Source organism: Salmo trutta, chromosome 25 (assembly GCF_901001165.1).
Source record: "Salmo trutta chromosome 25, fSalTru1.1, whole genome shotgun sequence".
Classification (NCBI taxonomy): Eukaryota; Metazoa; Chordata; class Actinopteri; order Salmoniformes; family Salmonidae; genus Salmo; species Salmo trutta.
In genome coordinates, this window is record NC_042981.1 from 25,558,920 (window position 1) to 25,581,921 (window position 23,002).

Consider the following 23,002-nt stretch of genomic DNA (forward strand, 5'->3'; position numbering starts at 1 on the left):
AAGCTGACAGACTGACTTTGCAGGTCAGGAGCTCAGTCAGCGGGGGCCAAATATTTACACTATCCTCGGTCAGATCTCCCAGACCACATGAGGTCTGCCTCTCTGGGGTCTGAGTTTGAAAGCTGATCCTCTGTGTAATGCAACCAGTTCTGCATAGTGCCATCACACTTCTCACCCTCCGCTACAGAGACCTTCCTGGTCACTTGCCATAGACCAGAGCAATATCTTTCAATAATCATTTCTTTCAACCAACCAACTACTGCTAAGTGAAGCAGATATATAAAAATTTAAATATGAGTATCTAGGTCTTCACCCGTGGAAAAATCGGCCACATGAAGGTAAAATAAAATCTAAACATATATCTGTGCTATGTATTGGAATCTATTGTGATGTGACAGACAAATATGGCTTATGAACAGAGAATACAGGAAATGTCTGGAAACCCTTTACCTGAAAAGTCCTGGTTTAGGCTGGACCACCAACTCTACAAAGTCAGTTAAGCGCAGTACAAACCAAGGCTGCTACAGTAGACGGGCTTCTCGTGCTGTTTTAATGGTGCGTCACCCCCTCCACACTACAGAGGGGAGGTGGTTGTCTTTTCTCTAAAAATGATACATCTCAGACATCACTCCAGGGTTTGGTTTGATGCTCTTGTGGAAATGAAGCTCATGAAATAGGTCCATCCTGTAGCTACAGGTTTAGTACAGAACAGGATTCAAGAGCTTTTCAGGCAACCAGCAGAATATCGACGAGTTCCCAACCGAGTACACAACTTGTCCCTTGTCTAGTCAAAGCTGCTAGCGCCTTCACACGAGGGCGACAGCCGCCGGTGACCATAGCAAACAAACAAAGATTATCGACGTGCAAAAAAAAAATTAAGCGCTTTAACGCCACAAGCATATATAAAAACGTATTTACATGCAACAGAAAAGGATTAGAAAACAATGATGGTTATTATTAAACGTGACTCTGTAAACTGATAGTATTCGTTAGTATTTGAGACTACATTTAAAATACCCAAATGCGGTACAACAGGATGATTTTGTAGGGACATTCGCAGGTGTAGCCTAGATAAACATTTGGCAGCACCCCCACACTAGTGATGGGCATTCCGACTCTTTTCAGTGAGCCGTCTCGTTCGGCTCAGCTCACCAAAAAGAGCCGTCTCTTTAAAAAAAACAAGTTTTGTATTTTTTCAAGTCAAACAGTTTGCGATAGTTTGACTATGATTGGTGTTAATTCTAATTCAATTATTAAATGAAATCACTCTACCTTAACCACAATGTATTTAAAAATGCATGGTTTGTTATGAAAAAGAATGCTATAAACATTTGCATTTAAAGTATAACTAATGTATATAAACAAAGTGCATATAAATCTAACCATTCAAAACTAATATAATCTGAACAGCATAATAGAATATTGCACCATAAAGAAAAATAAATAACGTGCTAAACTGCAGCATCCCACTTAAAACATTAACTTGTCTCTCTTTTCTCTCTCTTCTTTATTGCCATGTTATTACCAGCAGCACACAGCAATGCTGACCATATTTTGCTATTATGAGAGATTTGCATTCAGAAATGCAAGCTGCCTCACTTCTGAGGGGCTGATGTGGTTTCTTCTCAGTATTATTTGTCCCGTTTTCGAGAAGACCCTCTGAGGGAACAGATGTGGCCACTATGCTGAGTCTCCCTGTCATGACTTTAGTAAGCAGTGGGAAGACAGAGGCCTTGTTCTTCCACCAGCTCAGAGGATCTGCAGATCTTTGGAGGGGCTCCTCCAAATAAGAGGACTTTGTCCATTGATGAACATAGCGTGTCCGTCAACTCTGCCACGTCCTGTGGTTACATTTGCTTCTCCTCTCTGGCGACTGGCTGTGATTCGCTGGAGACCTTTACACAGGAGTATCATTTTTGAGACTGTCGCATAGCTGAAAAGAGAACAGTAACTTATTAGTTCAGGTTCATGTTTTGTCTAATGATACTACATTCTCTTTTACTCCTCATCATCATATATAATACTGGATGAAATGATGTAGTAACTGCTTACTGTACCTCTTTCTCCACAGTGACCTGGTCAAAGGGTTCCAGGACTCTGCACACCTCCTCCACCACCTCCCATTCCTCTTGGGTCAGAGCATCAACAAGTGCATTGACAATGGCCAGGGTAGAGATGATGGCATCCTTTGACTCAAGAAACCTCTTCAACATATAAACATTTTGAATTCCACCTTGTAGTGCAGTCTTGTTTAGGCCTCAGCTCAGGCATCCCCATCTGGCGTTGTGTAGACTTCAGTTTTTCCGCACCTACTGTGCTCCTGTGGAAGAATTCCACAGCTGCTTTCACTTTGTCCACAGTGGGCTTCATCACCTTCAGAGCATCTCTTACATCAGGTTGATTGTGTGGGCAAGACATGGATGATGAGTCCATTTTAAAAACCAAAGCCATGAAAGTTTGTTAGCTGCATTAGACAATAACATAACAGACCACTTTTCCATCTACTTGCCATTCTCTGGCCACTCAACAGTTCCTCTGCCAAGTTCTGAGGTGTGTCTGTTGTTGAACTCAAAGCAGTCCAGAAGACAGCTAGACACCTCTCTCTCCTCGGCTGCTAAGTGTGTGACTGAGTGAGTTGGCTCAGCCCTCCCTCACGCATCTTGGTTCATTGGTTGACACTGCGTGTCTGATTGATAGGAACAGGTGAGGCTGTTTGTCTTCTCAGACAGTCAGAACGAATGTGTGCGCTTGGGCATTTAGGCTTAAATTGTATTTATTTTGTCGTTATTTGAATTATTTCAATTAATAGAATTAACTCCTGATAATTCATACCTGAATTTCTTTTATAAAATAGAAGATTTTATAAATCTTCTGACATGCAAGCCGGCTCCTAACGTTCACCCGGCTCTTCGAACGACCCATCACCCCCCCCCCCCCATAAAATGTATTTATAAAGCCCTTCTTACATCAGCTGAGATCTCAAAGTGCTGTACAGAAATCCAGCCTAAAACCCCAAACAATGCAGGTGTAGAAGTACGGTGGCTAGGTTTAAAAAAAAAAAGGAAAAAAAATAAAAAATAAAACACTCCCTAGAAAGGCCAGAACCTAGGAAGAAACCTAGAGAGGAACCAGGCTGAGGGGTGGCTAGTCCTCTTCTGGCTGTGCCAGGTGGAGATTATAACAGAACATGGCCAAGATGTTCAAATGTTCATAGATGACCAGCAGGGTCAAATAATATTAATCACAGAGGTTGTCAAGGGTGAAACAGGTCAGCACCTCAGGAGTAAATGTCAGTTGGCTTTTCATAGCCGATCATTCAGAGTCCCTCAACCGCTCTTGCTGTCTCTAGAGAGATGAATACAGCAGGTCTGGGACAGGAAGCATGTCCGGTGAACAGGTCAGGGTTCCATAGCCGCAGGCAGAACAGTTGAAACTGGAGCAGCAGCACGGCCAGGTGGACTGGGGACAGCAAGGAGTCATCAGGCCAGGAAGTCCTGAGGCATGGTCACACACACACACACACACACACACACACACACACACACACACACACACACACACACAAATCCCCCTCTCGCTAATGGTGTAGTGCCAATGTCCTAGGTGCAAGAGAGCAATCAAAATGTAAATGACAATTTCAACACTTGTACCGACATTATAGAATATGCATAAAATGCCCGGGAGACCCATGAGGGGGTGCACAATTGGCCCAGCATCATCCGGGTTAGAGGAGGGTTTGGCCGGCCGGGATGTCTTTGGCCCATCTCACTCTAGCTACTCCTTGTGGGGGGCCAGGCCACCGGCACGCTGACTTCGGTCGTCAGTGTTTCCTCCAACACATTGGTGCGGCTGGCTTCTGCGGTTAAGCGAGCTTGGCAGGGTCGTGTTTCGTAGGACAAGAGTTGCAGCGATGGGACAAGACTAACTACCAATTGGATATCACAAAATTAAGGGAGAAAAAAGGGGTAAAGAAAAATAGCATTCTCCAAAATCTGACTATGCCCACACATTGAGCGTATAAAAAGTATTTTAAAACTTCAAAACAAGAAGTTAGGCATACCTTATTCCCAAATTGTGTCTACATGCCAATCATTTCATTTCAATCAGTTTCATGGGAATATGCATTCAGATCTTCTTGAATTAGTGTTACCTGAGCACATTAATAGCAGATGGTGTTAAACTGTATATAGCCTTCCTGTATTTTGTGTCAATCAAAGCACATTCTGCCTAGTGGCACACGTTGAATTTTGGCCACACGATTATAATTTTTTTCATGCCAGGAGATCGCTACCTGCCCGAATGCATAGTGCCAACTGTAAAGATTGGAGGAGGAATAATAATGGTCTGGGGCTGTTTTTCATGGTTCGGGCTAGGCCCCTTAGTTCCAGTGAAGGGAAATCTTAACGCTACAGCATACAATGAAATTCTAGACGATTCTGTGCTTCCAATTTTGTGGCAGTTTATGGAAAGCCCTTTCCTGTTTCAGCATGACAATGCCCCTTCGCACAAAGCGAGGTATATACAGAAATGGTTTGATGACATAGACACAGCCCTGACCTCAACCAAATCGAACACCTTTGGGATGAATTGGAACGCCGACTGCGAGCTAGGCCTAAATCGCCAAACATCAGTGCCCGACCTCAATAATGCCTGCAGCAATGTTCCAACATCTAGTGGAAAGCCTTCCCAGAAGAGTGGAGGCTTTTATAGCAGCAAATGGGGGACCAACTCCATATTAATGCCAATGATTTCGGAATGAGATGTTCGACGAGCACTTTTGACCATGTAGAGTATCTTTCAGTCGAATACGACTACTTACTTACAAAAAGTGTACTTCTAATGAAGAGCTACAAAAGTAAGTAGTTAGGTTTAACTGTCCTCTCCAAGTTTAGCTGGAATTTGGGCTAGTTAGCTAGCACGCGGTGTCACTCTAGTCTCCCACTGGCAGTACTTACGTATACCGGTCGCCTCACGCATGCCATTGGCCTACATTTCTTCTTGCGCACCAAATCAGAACTCAAAACGGATTGGAGGAGTGTTTAACGTCACCAGCAGGCTTAAGCTACCAGATAATTTGGAAAGTATTCAGACCCCTGTACTTTCCACATTGTTAGGTTACAGCCTTTCCCTAAAATGTATTAAGTTGTTTTTTCCCCCTCGTCGATCTACACACAATACCCCATAATGACAAAGATACATTTAAATGCAAATGTATAAATAAAACAAATCTCACATTTCCACAAGTATTAAGACCCTTTACTCAGTACTTGGTTGAAGCAGCGATGACAACCTTAAGTCTTCTTGGGTATGATGCTACAAGCTTGGCACAAGCACAAGTCTTGGCACAAGTCTCTCTCATTCATCTCTGCAGATCCTCTCAAGCTCTGTCAGGTTGAATGGGGAGCGTCGCAGCACAGCTATTTTCAGGTCTCTCCAGAGATGCTTGATCGGGTTCAAGTGTGGCCTCTGGCTGGGCCACTTAGGGTCATTGTTCTGTTGGAAGCTGAACCTTTGCCGTCATTGTAAATAAGAATTTGTTCTCAACTTTCCTAGTTTTAAAAAAATATTTAAAAAGTTTGAGGTCCTGAGCGCTCTGGAGCAGGTTTCCGTCAAGGATCTCTGTACTTAATGTCATTCATCTTTCCCTCGATCTTGACTAGTCTCCGAGTCCCTGCCGCTGAAAAACATCCCCACAGCATGATGCTACCACCACCACGGCTCCCCGTAGGGATGGTGCCAGGTTTCCTCCAGACATGACGGCTGGCATTCAGGCCAAGGAGTTCAATCTTGGTTTCATCAGACCAGAGAATCTGGTTTCTTATGGTCAGAGTCCTTTTGGTGCCTTTTGGCAAGTCCAAGTGGGCTGTCATGTGCCTTTTTCTTGAAGAGTAGCTCCCGTCTGGCCACACTACCATAATAGCCTCATTGGTGTAGTGCTGCAGAGATGGTTGTCCTTCTGGAAGGTTCTCCCATCTCCATAGAGGAACTCTAGAGCTCTGACAGAGTGACCATCAGGTTCTTGGTCACCTCCCTGACCAAGGCCCTTCTCCCCCGATTGCGCAGTTTTGCCGAGCAGCCAGCTCTAGGAAGAGTCTTGGTGGTTCCAAACTACTTCCATTAAAGTGATGAAGGCCACTGTGTTCTTGGGGACCTTCAATGCTGCAGAAATGTTTTGGTACCCTTCACCAGATCTGTGCCTCGACACAATCCTGTCTCGGAGCTCTGAGGACAATTCGTTCAACCTCACGGCTTGGTTTTTGTTTTGGCATGCACTGTCAACTATATAGACAGGTGTGTGCCTGTCCAAATCATGTCCAATCAATTGAATTTACCACAGGTGGACTCCAATTAAGTTGTAGAAACATCTCAGGAATGATCAATGGAAATATGATGCACCTGAGTCTCATAGCAAGGGGTCTGAATACTTATGTAAATAAGGTATGTTTTATAAATTTGCTATAAAAAAATAATAATCTGAAAACCTGTTTTCGCTTTGTCATTATGGGGTATTGTGTGTAGATTTCATTAGGATCTCTTTTAGTCCTCATTTGGACTAATCTTCCAAGAGTCCTTAAACATTAAAATACAATTTATAATACGATCACATTTCACGTATAACACAGTTACAAACAGACATAAAACACTGGCATATTGACCAGAAATACTCTAACAGTAGATTGATTGATTATTTTTCTACCATAGTCCAGCACAACTTGCCTATGCATTATATTTTTAAAATGGTTTTAAAGTATTGTTTGAATTTATAAATTGAAAAGGTTTCTGGTTTGCTCAGAAATTATTTAAATTTCTGTTGCTCTAAATCAAAATGTTATTTTGCCTATTTCTCTTTTCTGTCTGGAAAATACAGATGGTGGACAATCTATTCCTAGTATTTAGGGAATCTGTCTCTTACCAACTGAATACTGTTGTGAATGACATTTTAAACAGTGTATATTATGAAATAAAATATGTTTTTTCCCCCAATTATCTTGTTGGTTGACGACCAACCAAGAGCATTCAGCATGACTACAACAGAAAAACCATCTCTCTACCTTAAAACAATCCTTGCTGCTTTGTTCTGTACAATCTGCAGTCTAATGTCACTTGCTGATGCATTTCCCCAGACCATAGAACAGTGATTCACCTGACTCCCAATTAATGCTTGGGTTATTTGCTTAAGAATCTTTCCCGGTAAATATTTAGCTATCCTTCTGATCTAGCAGAATATTATTATTATTATTTTTTTTTTTACAAAGACGACCATGATAAGCAGTTGTCTAGCTGCACTCCTAGTAGTTTGGTTTCTGCCACTTCCTCAATTTGTACTCCCCCCCCATACTTAATTTTATCCCATGCTGTGTTGACCTTTTCCTGGTGGAACAGACCAACATAACTTTGGTTTTCTTGGTGTTTAAAACAAGTTTGTTGTGGCAAATCCACACCCTGATATTTTCCAAATCTACTTGTAGAGCTTGCTGTACGTGTTGAACCAATTGTCTTGCTGTATAAAATGTATCATCTGCAAATATAGTAGCTTGAGTTTCAGATAAGGAAGGTCGTTGGTATATATTAAGTAAAGTGGCGGCCCAAGGCAGCTGCCCTGCGGTATTCTACAGTTTAAAGCATGAGGGGAAGAATATGAACCATTGATATAGGTGGACTGTTTCCAGTCAGTTAGATATGACAGTACCCAATTCAATGCTTCCTGTTTAAAAACCTCACTAGGGTACGTGTTAACCTCTCTTGGGTATGTGGGATGCTAGCGTCCCACCTGGCCAACATCCAGTGAAATTGCAGAGCGCCAAACTCAAAAACAGAAATACTCAATATAAAAATTGATTTAAAAAAAAACATACAGGCGTTATCCATAGGTTTAAAGATAAACTTCTTGTTAATCCAACAACGGTGTCAGATTTCAAAAAGGCTTTACGGCAAAAGCATACCATGCGATTATCTGAGAACAGCGCCCAGCAGACAAATCATTACAAACAGTAACCAGCCAAGTAGAAGAGTTACACAAGTCAGAAATAGAGATAAAATGAATCACTTCATATGATCTTCATATGGTTGCACTCAGAAGACATTCATTTACTCAATTAAATGTTTGTTTTGTTCGATAAAGTCTCTCTATGTCCAAAAACCTCTGTTTTGTTCGTGCGTTCTCTTCAGTAATCCACAGGCTCAAACGCAGTCACAACAGGCAGACAAAAAATCCAAATAGTATCCGTAAAGTTTGTAGAAACATGTCAAACGATGTTTATAACCATACCCAAGGTTGTTTTTAGCCTAAATAATCTATAATATTTAAACCGGACAATAACGTTGTCAATATAAAAGGTAAACAAGAAAGGCGTGCCCTCGGTCGTGAGCATGAAAAAGCTCTGGGCCACTGCAGTGTCCACTCATTCAGACTGGTCTTACTCCCTCATTGTTCAGAATACAAGCCTGAAACAAATTTCTAAAGACTCTTGACATCTAGTGGAAGGCATAGGAAGTGCAATTTGAGCGATAAGTCAATGGATACTGTAGAGGCATTCAATAGAAAAGTTTTTTAAAAAAGAAAGAAATCCTACTTCCTGAATGGATTCTTATCAGGTTTTCACCTGCCAAATCAGTTCTGTTATACTCAGACATTATTTTAACAGTTTTAGAAACTTTAGAGTTTTCTATCCAAATCTACCAATTATATGCATGCCCTAGCTTCTGGGCCTGAGTAGCAGACAGTTTACTTTGGGCACGCTTTTCATCCAAAATTCCGAATGCTGCCCCCTACCCTAGTGAAGTTAAAACCATAATGCATTCATTTTGTCAAAATGATTTCATGATCCACTAAATCAAATGCTACACTAAAATCTAAAAATAGTACATCCACAAACCTGCCATTAGCCATAGCATTGAGCCATTTGGCCAGTCATGTCAACCAATGCAGTGGTAATGGAATTGTTTTTGCGATAAGCATGCTGATTGGCTGTAATCAGATCATTCTTTTCCAAGTACACCCACATTTGTCTACTCACAATACCCTACAATATCTTACTGAGTGAAGGGAGTAGACTAATTGGTCAACTATTAGCAGGAGTAATGGGCTCTTTGCTGTCTTTCGGGATAGGACACAGTTTAGCATGCTTCCATACATTTGCAAACATCCCCTTTTCCAGTGAACAATTAAATATGTATTTCAGTGGCGCTGCAATCTGGGGCACAGCATAGCAAAGTAAAAAAATTGTCCATAAGATCACAACCTGTATATTTACCATCAGGTAATGACTTCAATAGGTTTAAAACCTCTGACACCATTTGTAGACCCCCCCCCAAAAAATGCTTCTTTTTTTTAAAACTCAAAATATGATCATCAATCCATTGGACAATAGCTTGTTTTGAAGAATGGGTGTTTACGTTATCTTTTTTTTTTTTAACAAATCTACAAAATGATGGCAATACAAGATTGTTTTGTTATTGTTCTCCTGTCAACCTCCACACTAAATAGGCATGATGAAATAGATGTACCAAGTAAGCCCTTCGCTTACTTTTTAAGAATAATTTTTAAGAATTACATTTACATTTAAGTCATTTAGCAGACGCTCTTATCCAGAGCGACTTACAAATTGGTGCATTCACCTTATGATATCCAGTGGAACAACCACTTTACAATAATGCATCTAAATCTTTTAAGGGGGGGGGGGGTTAGAAGGATTACTTTATCCTATCCCAGGTATTCCTTAAAGAGGTGGGGTTTCAGGTGTCTCCGGAAGGTGGTGATTGACTCCGCTGTCCTGGCGTCGTGAGGGAGCTTGTTCCACCATTGGGGTGCCAGAGCAGCGAACAGTTTGGACTGGGCTGAGCGGGAACCGTGCTTCCTCAGAGGTAGGGGGGCCAGCAGGCCAGAGGTGGATGAACGCAGTGCCCTTGTTTGGGTGTAGGGCCTGATCAGAGCCTGAAGGTATGGAGGTGCCGTTCCCCTCACAGCTCCGTAGGCAAGCACCACGGTCTTGTAGCGGATGCGAGCTTCAACTGGAAGCCAGTGGAGAGAGCGGAATCATTTTTACAGTCAATAAAAGCATTTGTAAAATGTTTCTTACGATTTAACTGCATAATTACATAGTGTCCTACAATTCTGTTCATCAATTTCTTGTTTAAATTTGGCTGCTAAGACTTTTGACATATTTCTTTGAGAAAAAGCCTCACCCAGTTCATCATCAATCCATGGAGATAGAGTACAGTTGGGGCATGATGGTGCATTAACTCAGTGAGTAAAACAATAAAACATTCTGTAGCATGAATTAAATCATCCTCTAGATAAACAAGCTCCCAAGCTCCCAGGGTACAGCGGACAAATATTTTTGAAATAGTTCATGACCACAATCCTTAGAGGTTTCTTTGGAACCTTGGTGTTCATGATTATGGTCACACTATTATGGTCTGTCCAGCCCACTGGCATTGATCTGGCTTTTAAGCATTGCAATGGTATATTACAGAAGATCATATCAATGCATGTGTCTGAACGGTGACCTAACTTAGTTGATGATCTAGTAGTATAATTAACCATTTGTTTCAAACCACAGTTCTCTGCATATCTCATCAATTTAGTTCTATTTGAATTATGATTCTTCCAATTTATATTAAAATCACCTAAGATAAATACATCTCTGTTACTGTGGCCTGGTCAAACCCAGTGCATAAGTCATCCAGATAGGACACCTTAGAGCTAGGAGGTCTATACACACACACACACACACACACAATATGGGTGCCTGGTGAGGCAGATGTACTTGAGCCCATAGTGCCTCTATTTGACGTACATTAAGGTCAACCCTCTTAAAAAGGTATATGATTCTGAATGTACAGTGCTACACCCCCACCATTTCTATTCCTGTCCCTTTTAAGACAACTATATCCATGAATGTTCTTTTGCCCATCATTTACAGGTGCATCTAAATGTGTTTCGGTCAAATCAAAATTATTAATATTACTTATTTTGACAAAGTTAAAAACCTCATGTATTTTGTTAGGAAGGCTACATACAGTTGAAGTCAGAAGTTCACATACACTTAGGTTGGAGTCATTAAAAAAAATACTTATTTTTCCAACCGCTCCACAAATTTCTTGTTAAACTATAGTTTTGGCAAGTCGGTTAGGACATCTACTTTGTGCATGACACAAGTCATTAAATCAAAAGAAATCAACCAAGACCTCAGGAAAAAAAAATTGTAGACCTCCACAAGTCTGGTTCATCCTCGGGAGCAATTTCCAAACGCCTGAAGGTACCACGTTCATCTGTACAAACAATAGTATGCAAATATATACACCATGGGACCACGCAGCCATCATACCGCTCTGGAAGGAGATGCATTTTGTCTCCTAGAAATGAACGTACGTTGGTGCGAAAAGTGCAAATCAATCCCAGAACAACAGCAAAGGACCTTGTGAAGATGCTGGAGGAAACAGGTACAAAAGTATCTATATCCACAGTAAAACGAGTCCTATATCGACAACCTGAAGCACGGGGTGGCAGCATCATGTGGGGGTGCTTTGCTGCAGGAGGGTCTGGTGCACTTCACAAAATAGATGGCATCATGAGGAAAGGGAAATTATGTGGATATATTGAAGCAACATCAAGACATCAGTCAGGAAGTTAAAGCTTGGTCGCAAATGGGTCTTCCAAATGGACAATGACCCCAAGCATTCTTCCAAAGTTGTGGCTAAATGGCTTAAGGACAACAAAGTCAAGGTATTGGAGTGGCCATCACAAAGCCCTGACCTCAATCCTATAGAATATTTGTGGGCAGAACTGAAAAAGCTTGTGCGAGCAAGGAGGCCTACAAACCTGACTCAGTTACACCAGCTCTGTCAGGAGGAATGGGCCAAAATTCACCCAACTTATTGTGGGAAGCCTGTGGAAGGCTACCTGAAACATTTGACCCAAGTTATACAATTTAAAAGGCAATGCTACCAAATACTAATTGAGTTCATGTTAACTTCTGACCCACTGGGAATGTGATGAAAGAAATAAATCAATCCTTCTCTCTACTATTATTCTGACAACCCACATTCTTAAAAATAGTGGTGATCTTAACTGACCCAAGACAGGGAATTAATACTAGGATTAAAATGTCAGGAATTGTGAAAAGCTGAGTTTAAATGTATTTGGCGAAGGTGTATGTAAACTTCCGATTTCAACTGTACATTAACCTGAGATATATGCAACCCTTTCCATGTCAAGTGGAGATCAAGAGAGCATGTATTCGTTATAGTTGAAGTCATGAGTACACTACAACAAACTCAGATTTGAACATTGAATAAAAAAAGCCAGGGAGTTACTCTAGAGTTCCGATACACTTGCACATTGATGCAAAGTGTATCCATCACCATGGAGACTCGTTGATTGAGGCAACGCTTTTCCTTCATGATGGGAGACAGTTTTCTCCTTTCATTCATCTCCGTGGGGAATTGACCATTCATTGTAAAATCAGTGTTTGAGTTCTCTGCCCCTGCTCGTCGCCATTTCCTTTTGCTTAAAATTGTCGAAACATGCCCGTGGCCTATTCCCTGAGGCCTTACCCATTCTATGGACCCTTGAGAAAATGACATTACGCACAACATCTGTGGGCAGTTTCAGTTAGGTTGACAAGTCTCGGACAGTGTCACAGCTTCTGCTGTTGTCATTCTCCGGTAGCCCTGAAAAGATCGTACCGCATTGATCAACACCGTACATCAAGCAAGGTTTGTTTAAGCTGTTCTCCCTTTGCACCACCTCCACCGTGCCATGAACGGAGTCTGCAGTACCTTCCAGCTCCATATTCTCTTTCCTTAGATCAATCTGACAATGGCTGAATTCTGGACTGGCACACAATGCATTAATGTCCTCTCGTAATAAACTCAGAAAGAAAAAAAAGAAAACGTCCCTTTTTCAGGACCCTGTCTTTCAACGATAATTCATAAAAATCCAAATAACTTCACAGATCTTCAATGTAAAGGGTTTTAAACACTGTTTCCCATGCTTGTTCAATGAACCATAAACAATTAATGAACATGCACCTGTGGAACAGTCGTTAACCTGTTTGGGATAGGGGGCAGTATTTTCACGGCCGGATAAAAAAAAAAAAACGTACCCGATTTAATCTGGTTACTACTCCTGCCCAGAAACTAGAATATGCATATAATTAGTAGATTTGGATAGAAAACACTGAAGTTTCTAAAACTGTTTGAATGGTGTCTGTGAGTATAACAGAACTCATATGGCAGGCCAAAACCTGAGAAGATTCCATACAGGAAGTGCCCTGTCTGACAATTTGTTGTCCTTCTGTAGCATCTCTATCGAAAATACAGTTACTGTGCTGTAACGTGACATTTTCTAAGACTTCCATTGGCTCTCAGAAGGCGCCATAAAGTGGAATGGGGTGTCTGCTGTCTCTGGGCGAAGAACAGCAGGAGAATGTGTGTGTGGTCAGCCTGGGGACAGTGAGACAGAGGCGCGTTCACGAGAATTCTCCATTTTTTTCTTTCAGCCTTTGAATGAGTACAACGTCGCCCGGTTGGACTATTATCGCTATTTTACGAGAAAAATAGCATAAAAATTGATTTTAAACAGCGTTTGACATGCTTCGAAGTACAGTAATGGAATATTTTGAAATTTGTCACGAAATGCGCTTGCGCGTCACCGTTCGGATAGTGACCTGAACACACAAACAAAACGGAGCTATTTGAATTTAACTATGGATTATTTGGAACCAAAACAGCATTTGTTGTTGAAGTAGAAGTTCTGGGAGTGCATTCTGACGAAGAACAGCAAAGGTAATCCAATTTTTCTAATAGTAATTCTGAGTTTAGGTTGTCCCAAACTTGGTGGGTGTCAAAATAGCTAGCCGTGATGGCCGGGCTATGTACTCAGAATATTGCAAAATGTGCTTTCACCGAAAAGCTATTTTAAAATTGGACATAGCGATTGCATAAAAGGAGTTCTGTGTCTATAATTCTTAAAATAATTATGTATTTTGTGAACTTTATCGTGAGTAATTTAGTAAATTCACCAGAAGTTTGATGGGTATGCTAGTTCTGAACATCACATGCTAATGTAAAAAGCTGGTTTTTGATATAAATATGAACTTGATTGAACAAAACATGCATGTATTGTATAACAATGTCCTAGGAGTGTCATCTGATGAAGATCAAAGATTTGTGCTGCATTTAGCTGTGTTTTGAGTATTTGTGATGCATGCTAGTTGCTTGGAAATGGCTGGGTGGTTTTGTGTGTCTATGTACTCTCCTAACATAATCTAATGTTTTGCTTTCGCTGTAAAGCCTTTTGTAAAGCTTTTGTAAAGCCTTTTGGACAACGTGGTTCGATTCAGGAGAAGTGTATCTATAAAATTGTGTAAAATAGTCCTGTGTTTGAGAACTTTGAATTATGACATTGTGGTTTTAAATTTGTCGCTCTGATTTGTCACTGGCTGTTGAATAGTGTGGGACGATTTGGGAGACTGGATGGACAGCTGATCATCCTCGCAGCGGCAGACCACGTGTAACACCACCTGCACAGGATCGGTATATCCGAACACCACACCTGCGGGACAGGTACAGGATGGCAACAACAACTGCCCAAGTTACACCAGGAACGCACAATCCCTCCATCAGTGCTCAGACTGTCCACAATAGGCTGAGAGAGGCTGGACTGAGGGCTTGTAGGCCTGTTGTAAGGCAGGTCCTCACCAGACATCACCGGCGCCTATGGGCACAAACCCACCGTGGCTGGACCAGACAGGACTGGCAAAAAGTGCTCTTCACTGACGAGCCGCGATTTTGTCTCACCAGGGGTGATGGTCAGATTCGTGTTAATCGTAGAAGGAATGAGCATTACACCGAGGCCTGTACTCTGGAGCGGGATCGATGTGGACGTTCCGTCATGGTCTGGGGTGGTGTGTCACAGCATCATTGGACTGAGCTGGTTGTCATTGCAGGCAATCTCAAAGCTGTGCGTTACAGGGAAGACATCCTCCTCCCTCATGTGGTACCCTTCCTGCAGGCTCATCCTGACATGACCCTCCAGCCATACTGCTCGTTCTGTGCGTGATTTACTGCAAGACAGGAAAATCAGTGTTCTGCCACGGCCAGCGAAGAGCCCGGATCTCAATCCCATTGAGCACATCTGGGACCTGTTGGTGAGGGCTAGGGCCATTCCCCCCAGAAACGTCCGGGAATTTGCAGGTGCCTTGGTGGAAGAGTGGGGTAACATCTCACAGAAAGAACTGGCTAATCTGGTGCAGTCCATGAGGAGGAGATGCACTGCAGTACTTAATGCAGCTGGTGGCCACACCAGATACTGACTGTTACTTTTGACCCTCTCTTTGTTCAAGGACACATTATTCCATTTATGTTAGTCACGTCTGTAGAACTTCTTCAGTTTATGTCTCAGTTGTTTAATCTTATGTTCATACAAATATTTACACATGTTAAGTTTGCTGAAAATAAACGCAGTTTACAGTGAGAGGACGTTTCTTTTTTTGCTGAGTTTATATCCAAGATATCAAGTTTGCAAGCCTTTCATTGATGGATTTTAACAAGTGAACATCCATATCAGTGAACCTCCCCACGCACTCCCTCTTGTTTGGGGATGGTTTGGTGCCATTGTTGATACTTCTTGGCCAACTTGGCTTTGGTTTGTTGTCCTTAACAGTGCTTGAATCCTCCGAAATCAGCAACATGTTTCTTTGAGCTCGTAAGTATCTCTCGTCAATTAATAGTTCAAGCTCTTCAATGGATTCTGAATCATCCAGCGTGTTTGCAGGCAGAGTAAAACAAATAACGGATGTATCTTTCCGGACCTGTACAGGCTGTCGGTTGATACACGCAATACATTTTGTTTTACTATGTGTGTAGTAATGGGTATTTTGTCCCTCACTGTATGTAATGGGACAAGCTTATAGGTCCTTATGTAAAACGTGTTCCTCATGAGAAGATGCATGTACAAAATGTCACAAGATGGATGAGGAAAACCATTAAATGAATCCATTTTAGAATAAGGCTGTAACGTAACAAAATGTGGAAAAAGTCAAGGGGTCTGAATACTTTCCTAATGCACGTACAAATATTTTTTTAAAGATAGATAGATATATATCTATCTAAGCACAACGTGACTGTAAGAGACAAGTTGGAATGTTTGACTGACATGTCTAACACCCTGTCTGCGCCTTGAAGCTATCCCTATGCCAGAAAATATATTTCAGACCACAGCTGTGCAAAACGCCCATGGATCATTAAAGACCCATACTTGCACACAAAAATGCTATCTTAAATAGATGTTTTGTTCAGTGGACAGGCTTTTTACTTAAATTTGGCCTAAGCACAAAGAAAGTGTCAATTAAAGGCCTTTCCTGGCAACTAGTGAATTGCCACACACACTTTATGCCAGGAACTCCCACTGACGTCAGGCTCTCCGTGATTAAGACGTGATACAGAAATAACAAGGTCACAGCAATCCGTGGAATGGCAAACACTATAACATTAAAATAACCTTGATACTTTTTGCAATGGTTTTGATTTATGTTTTGATATAAGAACCTGCGGACAAAGCAGTGTGAAATTGTTGTGAAAGTAGGCAGAGAGCAAAGCACTACGTTAGATTCATTTCAGCAGTTTTAATACCATTACATTGGCCTATGGCAACTAAACCATCTAAATTATAGAGGCGCCAAACAGTATTATACGAGCAACCACTAACAGCATCTTCCAATACATTTCAACACCTTTACAATGAAGGCCAGAAAATGGAGACAACAGAATGGAGTTGACATACCTGGCTTTCTTGCCTGTTCTTGACTCAACATTTGAAAACCTCAAAGACACGTTTCAACAATTCCTCAAAAAGTTCATAAACTGCATTCAGCACCTCAAAAACAAGCTCTCACTATCATTCCTGTGCATGATGCGCAAGTCAAGTGACAGCAAGTGGACCCATATCTCACGACCTTTTAACACTGGCTGCCAGTGCTACTTATTTACGGGAGCCTTCTTAAAACAGTTAGCTAGCTACGTAGTTAGTTTAGTAGTTAACTGCCTAGCTAGCTAACGTTAGTTCTAGAAATTTAAATATCGAGTCGTCTCTAACATTTACTGTAGCTGGCTAGGCTACCTAACTAGTTCCGCAAACACGTCAAAATCTAAACCAAGCAAAACGAAACAACACATTACATCTAGCTAGATTGCTAGAAGCTAACGTACCTTTTCTTTTCTGGGACAACTCTTGTGTTCATTTTAAGGACGACGGACTTATTTTGAGCCTCAGCCAAGAAGGTAAACTGTGTTTCGAGCCCGTACAAAAACAAGCGAAAATTCACGTAGCTATTCAAATTAAATCCGTAATTTGTGTTTCCATAAATTGTTGATAAATGCAATGAGGAGAGGTCACGCCTCCATCGCTGAAAGTCAAAACATGAGTGCTGAAGAATGTGTTTTAATTCCTTCGAAATGGCATGAGGTGCCACGCTAGCGGTTGCTTGGAACAACGTATCTAGTTAGCTGAGCAGCTAGGTGAAATACCGTACAGTAAGATAGGTAGAAACTGCTTCTCCAATAGAAATCGCCGATCACACTTGTTGGCAAGCTAAATTCATGCGTAGAAACATGTCATTACGGGTCTAATGGTCGTCTCGCGCCCAAATGCGCATGTGCAGGCCGTCAATTCCTTTTGACGAAAATTAAAACGTGTCTGTTTGTCACTTTCACGAGGTTGGAGTAATAACATGTTTAACTACTTAAGACATTGGCTCGAATCTAGGTTGTGCCTTTAGATTTCGAGAAAATTAACAACTAACGAATAATTTTCACTTTCCTTGACTTCTCAAACCCCGGCCTGGTTCCAGGCGTTCCCGGAAGTCTCACGATGTCGCTCCTCTGGGTTTAGAAACTCTGTGGCTAGGTGATCAGCTGCTTATCAATTCACTTTCAATTACATTTAAGGGATGTATTGACATGGGAAACATATGTTAACATTGCCAAAGCAAGTGAAGTAGATAATAATAAACAAAAGTGAAATAAAACAAAAATTATCATTACACCCACAGAAGTTCCAAAAGAATAAAGACATTTCAAATGTCATATTATGTCTATATACAGTGTTGTAACGATGTGCAAATAGATAAAGTACAAAAGGGAAAACAAATAAACATAAATATGGGATGTATTTGCTTATCTCCCCCAGAGAAACTGTCCCCTCCCATTTCTTCTTTGTCTTTTCGGGAGCACGCGCAATCACATTCCTCTCCACCGGTGGCGCGCACGAGCTCTACGGTACTGTACATTCCATTTGTTTGGTTTCCCTCCTTTACACCAAGTTGACTGAACTGCTATTATTATAATGTAAGCATGACACATTTACCAGGTCTGTATGTCAGTTCCCTTACAAATTCAATGAAAGACTACCAGCAAACAATCTCAGTTCAATCTACAGAAATTAACAAAACATGAGCGTTTCCCTTTTACAATGAGAAGTGAGGCATTTTTTTACCAACCAAATTTTAGGCCTATGGTTCAAGAGTGGGGGGTTATTGCAGTATTACCACTCCAAACTCAAACTCTTTCCCAGTAAATATGACCAAAAACAGTTGGGGGCTTTCTTTGCACCACTGAGGATGTGTTGTAATTCATTATAAGTTTGATTATTCTTTTTGCTGCCTGGAAAGCTGCAGATGTGTTTCCTGGAATATGTGGCTAGCCGTTAGAGAAATTAGGGAATACTGAGGCTCAAATACTACAAGAAGTGGCCCCAAACATGAAAGTGGTCCTGTTTCAACCATGTAATTTGCTGTGTGGGGTAGCAATAATGCTTTTAGCCAGTTCGAATAGTCCCCAGGACAGAGGACAGAGGAAGTAAACTGAGATCCAATCAGCCGCTGCAGTCTCTGCCTGCAGCAATCAGAGCTAGTGTATAATGGCAGTTTGGACAAGGGTCATATGTCTATCCACTCCAGGGGCGGCTGGTGGGAGGAACTATAGGAGGACTAGCTAATTGTAATAGCTCGAATGGAACAGTATCAAGCATATGGAAACCAAAGGCTTCACTCTGTTCCATTTATTCCATTCCAGCCATTGCAATGAGCCCAACTTCCTATAGCTCCCCCCACCAGCCTCCACTGATCCAATCAGACCAGGCCTCGGGAAAAGCTGCTGGACTGAAAGGCATGGGGAGGTAAACAAATACAGGCAAAGAGTCAAGTGGTTTAACCCAATGTCCACACCAGTTCTCAAATTGCCATGGGTGGACGAAGGCGGTTTTATAGTAAAGCGATGTTATTTAACTGTAAAAACGTATTACCTTTTAATGTGCCATGACACAACCAGTCATGATGTTTTTATCTGATTGTCAAACAAATCACTTCAAAAAGTAGGTTTCCTTTGCACGTTCATCCAAAATAATTCCAGCATCTGAACAGTTCACTGTGCACCCGCCAACTTTCTTTCAATATGCAAGTGGCTAAAACTATCTCACCGGAGAAAGCATCCGAGCTAGGCAAAACAGCGCCCCTCTGTAACCCAAGTGGCTTGCGAAAGTATTCAACCCCCTTGGCATTTTTCCTATTTTTTTGCCTTACAACCTGGAATTAAAATTTATTTTTTGGGGGGGTTTGTATCATTTGATTTACACAACATGCCTACCACTTTGAAGATGCTAAATATTTTTTCTTGTGAAACAAACAAGAAATAAGACAAAAAAAACAGAACTTGAGCGTGCATAAGTATTCACCCCCCCAAAGTCAATACTTTGTAGAGCCACCTTTTGCAGCAATTACAGTTACAAGTCTCTTGGGGCATGTCTCTATAAGCTTGGCACATCTAGCCACTGGAATTTTTGCCCATTCTTCAAGGCAAAACTGCTCCAGCTCCTTCAAGTTGGAGGGGTTCCACTGGTGTACAGCACTCTTTAAGTCATACAACAGATTCTCAGATTGATGTCTGGGCTTTGACTAGGCCATTCCAAAACATTTAAAATGTTTCCCCTTAAACCACTCGGGTGTTGCTTTAGCAGTATGCGTAGGGTCATTGTCCTGCCGGAAGGTGAACCTCCGTCTCAGTCTCAAATCTCTGGAAGACTGAAACAGGTTTCCCTCAAGAATTTCCCTGTATTTAGCGCCATCCATCATTCATTCTATTCTGACCAGTTTCCCAGTCCCTGCCGATGAAAAACATCCCACAGCATGATGCTGCCACCACCATGCTTCACTGTGGGGATGGTGTTCTCGAGGTAATGAGAGGTGTTGGGTTTACGCCAGACATAGCGTTTTCCTTGATGGCCAAAAAGCTACATTTTAGTCTCATCTGACCAGAGTACCTTCTTCCATATGTTTGGGGAGTCTCCCACAAGCCTTTTGGCAAACACCAAATGTGTTTGCTTATTTTTTTCTTTAAGCATTGGCTTTTTTGTAGCCACACTTCCATAAAGCCCAGCTCTGTGGAGTGTACGGTTTAAAGTGGTCCTATGGACAGATACTCCAATCTCTGCTGTGGAGCTTTGCCTCTCCTTCAGTGTTATCTTTGGTCTCTTTGTTGCATCTCTGATTAATGCCCTCCTTGCCTGGTCCGTGTGTTTTGGTGGGCGGCCCTCTCTTGGCAGGTTTGTTGTGGTGCCATATTCTTTCTTTTTTTTTTGAATGGATTTAATGGTGCTCCGTGGGATGTTCAAAGTTTAAGTTTTTTTTTTTTATAACCCAACCCTGATCTGTACCACAACTTTCTCCCTGACCTGTTTTGAGAGCTCCTTGGTCTTCATGGTGCCCCTTGCTTAGACTCTGGGGCCTTTCAGAACAGATGTCTATATATACTGAGATCATGTGACAGATCATGTGACACTTAGATTGCACACAGGTGGACTTTATTTAACTAATTATGTGACTTCTGAAGGTAATTGGTTGCACCAGATCTTGTTTAGTGGCTTCGTAGCAAAAGGGGTGAATACATATGCACGTACCACTTCTCGTTTTTTTTGTTGTTGAATTTTTAGAATTTCACTTCACCAATTTGGACTATTTTGTGCATGTCCATTACATGAAATCCAAATAAAAATCAATTTAAATTCCAGGTTGTAATGCAACAAAATAGGAAAAACGCCAAGGGGAATGAATACTTTTGCAAGTCACTGTATCTGATGCTGGCTAGTCAAAAGGAGTATGACATGCCATACTCTTTTAGGCCAGACATCATCAGATACATGGGTTACACATGGATGTCCTCTGCCTCTGCCTCAAGGATGCCAGTATTATCAGCAGCACCTGTCTTTTTACTAAAGAAATGAGTTAACTTAGGTACTTTTTCTGTTCAAATGAAATCTTTTCTTTTTCTATGCCCCGCTCTGAAAGCTCCTCTTTGCTGGAGCTTAATTTCAATGAAAGTCACATTTGCAACCATATTGAGTGAAACAATGCACAGGAACTCTGTCAGGGTGGAATAGTCTATTATTATGAATCAGTCTGTGAGTGGTTAATGACACTTGTTTCTACTATTATGAGAAACTATGTATGGAAATAAATGATGGTCTATTATGAATTATTATTCGGCTGTATGGATTCATTTACTTTTTTGAGGCCTTTTTAGTAAACAATGTAGCCTCTTTATCCACGAGTCTCCCCCTGGTGGCTGATCTGCTGTACGCCACAATATTTTTTAAAAAGTATTACTAGTATTATTATTTTTTTATTATGCTCAGCTCACTATGCCCCTTAATGAGGCCTGAGGGGTTGAATTTTTGCAAGGTCTGATTAAACCAGATTAGTAGCCTGCACTGGTGCCTCCCGAGGTCAATGCTCTTGAACTTAAACCTTGAGCTAAACTGATGCTCCAGTAAGTCATAGAATGAAGAAGATAGAGGTGGGATTATGTTAGTTTAGTGCTGGCAAAGTTTTACTGGGATATTGAGAAGGGATTGAAAGTTCTCATTAATCCAAATATTTCAGCGACTTTAAATTTAGAGCCGTGCAAGGCATCCTCTTTCAATTGAAAAAAGTTGACATAAGTCATATGTGTCTTTGTAGCACAGGCTAGTGGGACATTACTTGTGCTCTGTTTAGAGGAGAGCTATTTCCTGCCATTGATTTCAAACAATGCTAATTTTATATCTTAGGAATTTCTTCCAGTAGGATAAATCAGTGATTCTGGTACTGAGTCTGAAGACTTCCAGTGCTAAATGACAGGAAGTTCCCATCCTATCTGAACATATCAGTGCACATCTCCGGGTCAAGAACATCGAGCTCTGAGCAGGTTCAACATAGGGCAGCAAATTGTTTCTACTGACTGCTGGGATTTCCTTTAGCGTCAGAGAAGTGTTGTTTTCAAACCCATCTTCCATCTCCTAGACCAGCTGTTTATTAGCACAATGCTTTGCCAATGTCTAAGTCTCCCTTTCAACGAACAGTAACCTCACCTTCCTGTAGCTATCAGAGGCGACAGTCATGACACTGTAGTTTCCTGTTTATCCATTTATTGTCTGTGACGACAGTAAGAATGTAAGATATACAGTACATGATGGCTCAAACAGAGGATGGATCTTCATGGTTAGGGTTGCAACTGCATTTCCCTTCTCTCTCTCACCATCTCTCTCAAGAGATCCATAAAGAAACATATAAATAATAATCTGATGCAGTCTCTTATAGTCTCTTGTTGCTATCCTGTACCTGTCCCGCAGGTGTGATGTTCGGATGTACCGATCCTGTGCAGGTGTTACACGTGGTCTGCCACTGCGAGGATGATCAGCTGTCCATCCTGTCTCCCTGTAGCGCTGTCTTAGGCGTCTCACAGTGCGGACATTGCAATTTATTGCCCTGGCCACATCTGCAGTCCTCATGCCTTCTTGCAGCATGCCTAAGGCACGTTCACGCAGATGAGCAGGGACCCGGGGCATCTTTCTTTTTGTGTTTTTCAGAGTCAGTAGAATAGCCTCTTTAGTGTCCTAAGTTTTCATAACTGTGACCTTAATTGCCTACCGTCTGTAAGCTGTTAGTGTCTTAACGACCGTTCCACA

At 41.6% G+C, this 23,002-nt stretch overlaps 1 protein-coding gene across 1 annotated transcript in view; it reads right to left on the minus strand.

The window, feature by feature from the left end:
- The window catches only part of LOC115161803 (hypoxia-inducible factor 1-alpha), a 37,766-nt gene extending 36,656 nt beyond the window's left edge, over positions 1 to 1,110 (minus strand). Inside the window, exons 1-2 of the mRNA XM_029712578.1 lie at positions 1,018 to 1,110; positions 451 to 521 (exon numbers count right to left, since the gene is read on the minus strand). Of these exons, the coding sequence (XP_029568438.1) occupies positions 451 to 521; positions 1,018 to 1,110 (164 nt within the window). The remainder of the gene's footprint in view (positions 1 to 450; positions 522 to 1,017) is intronic.
- Positions 1,111 to 23,002: the final 21,892 nt, after the last annotated feature.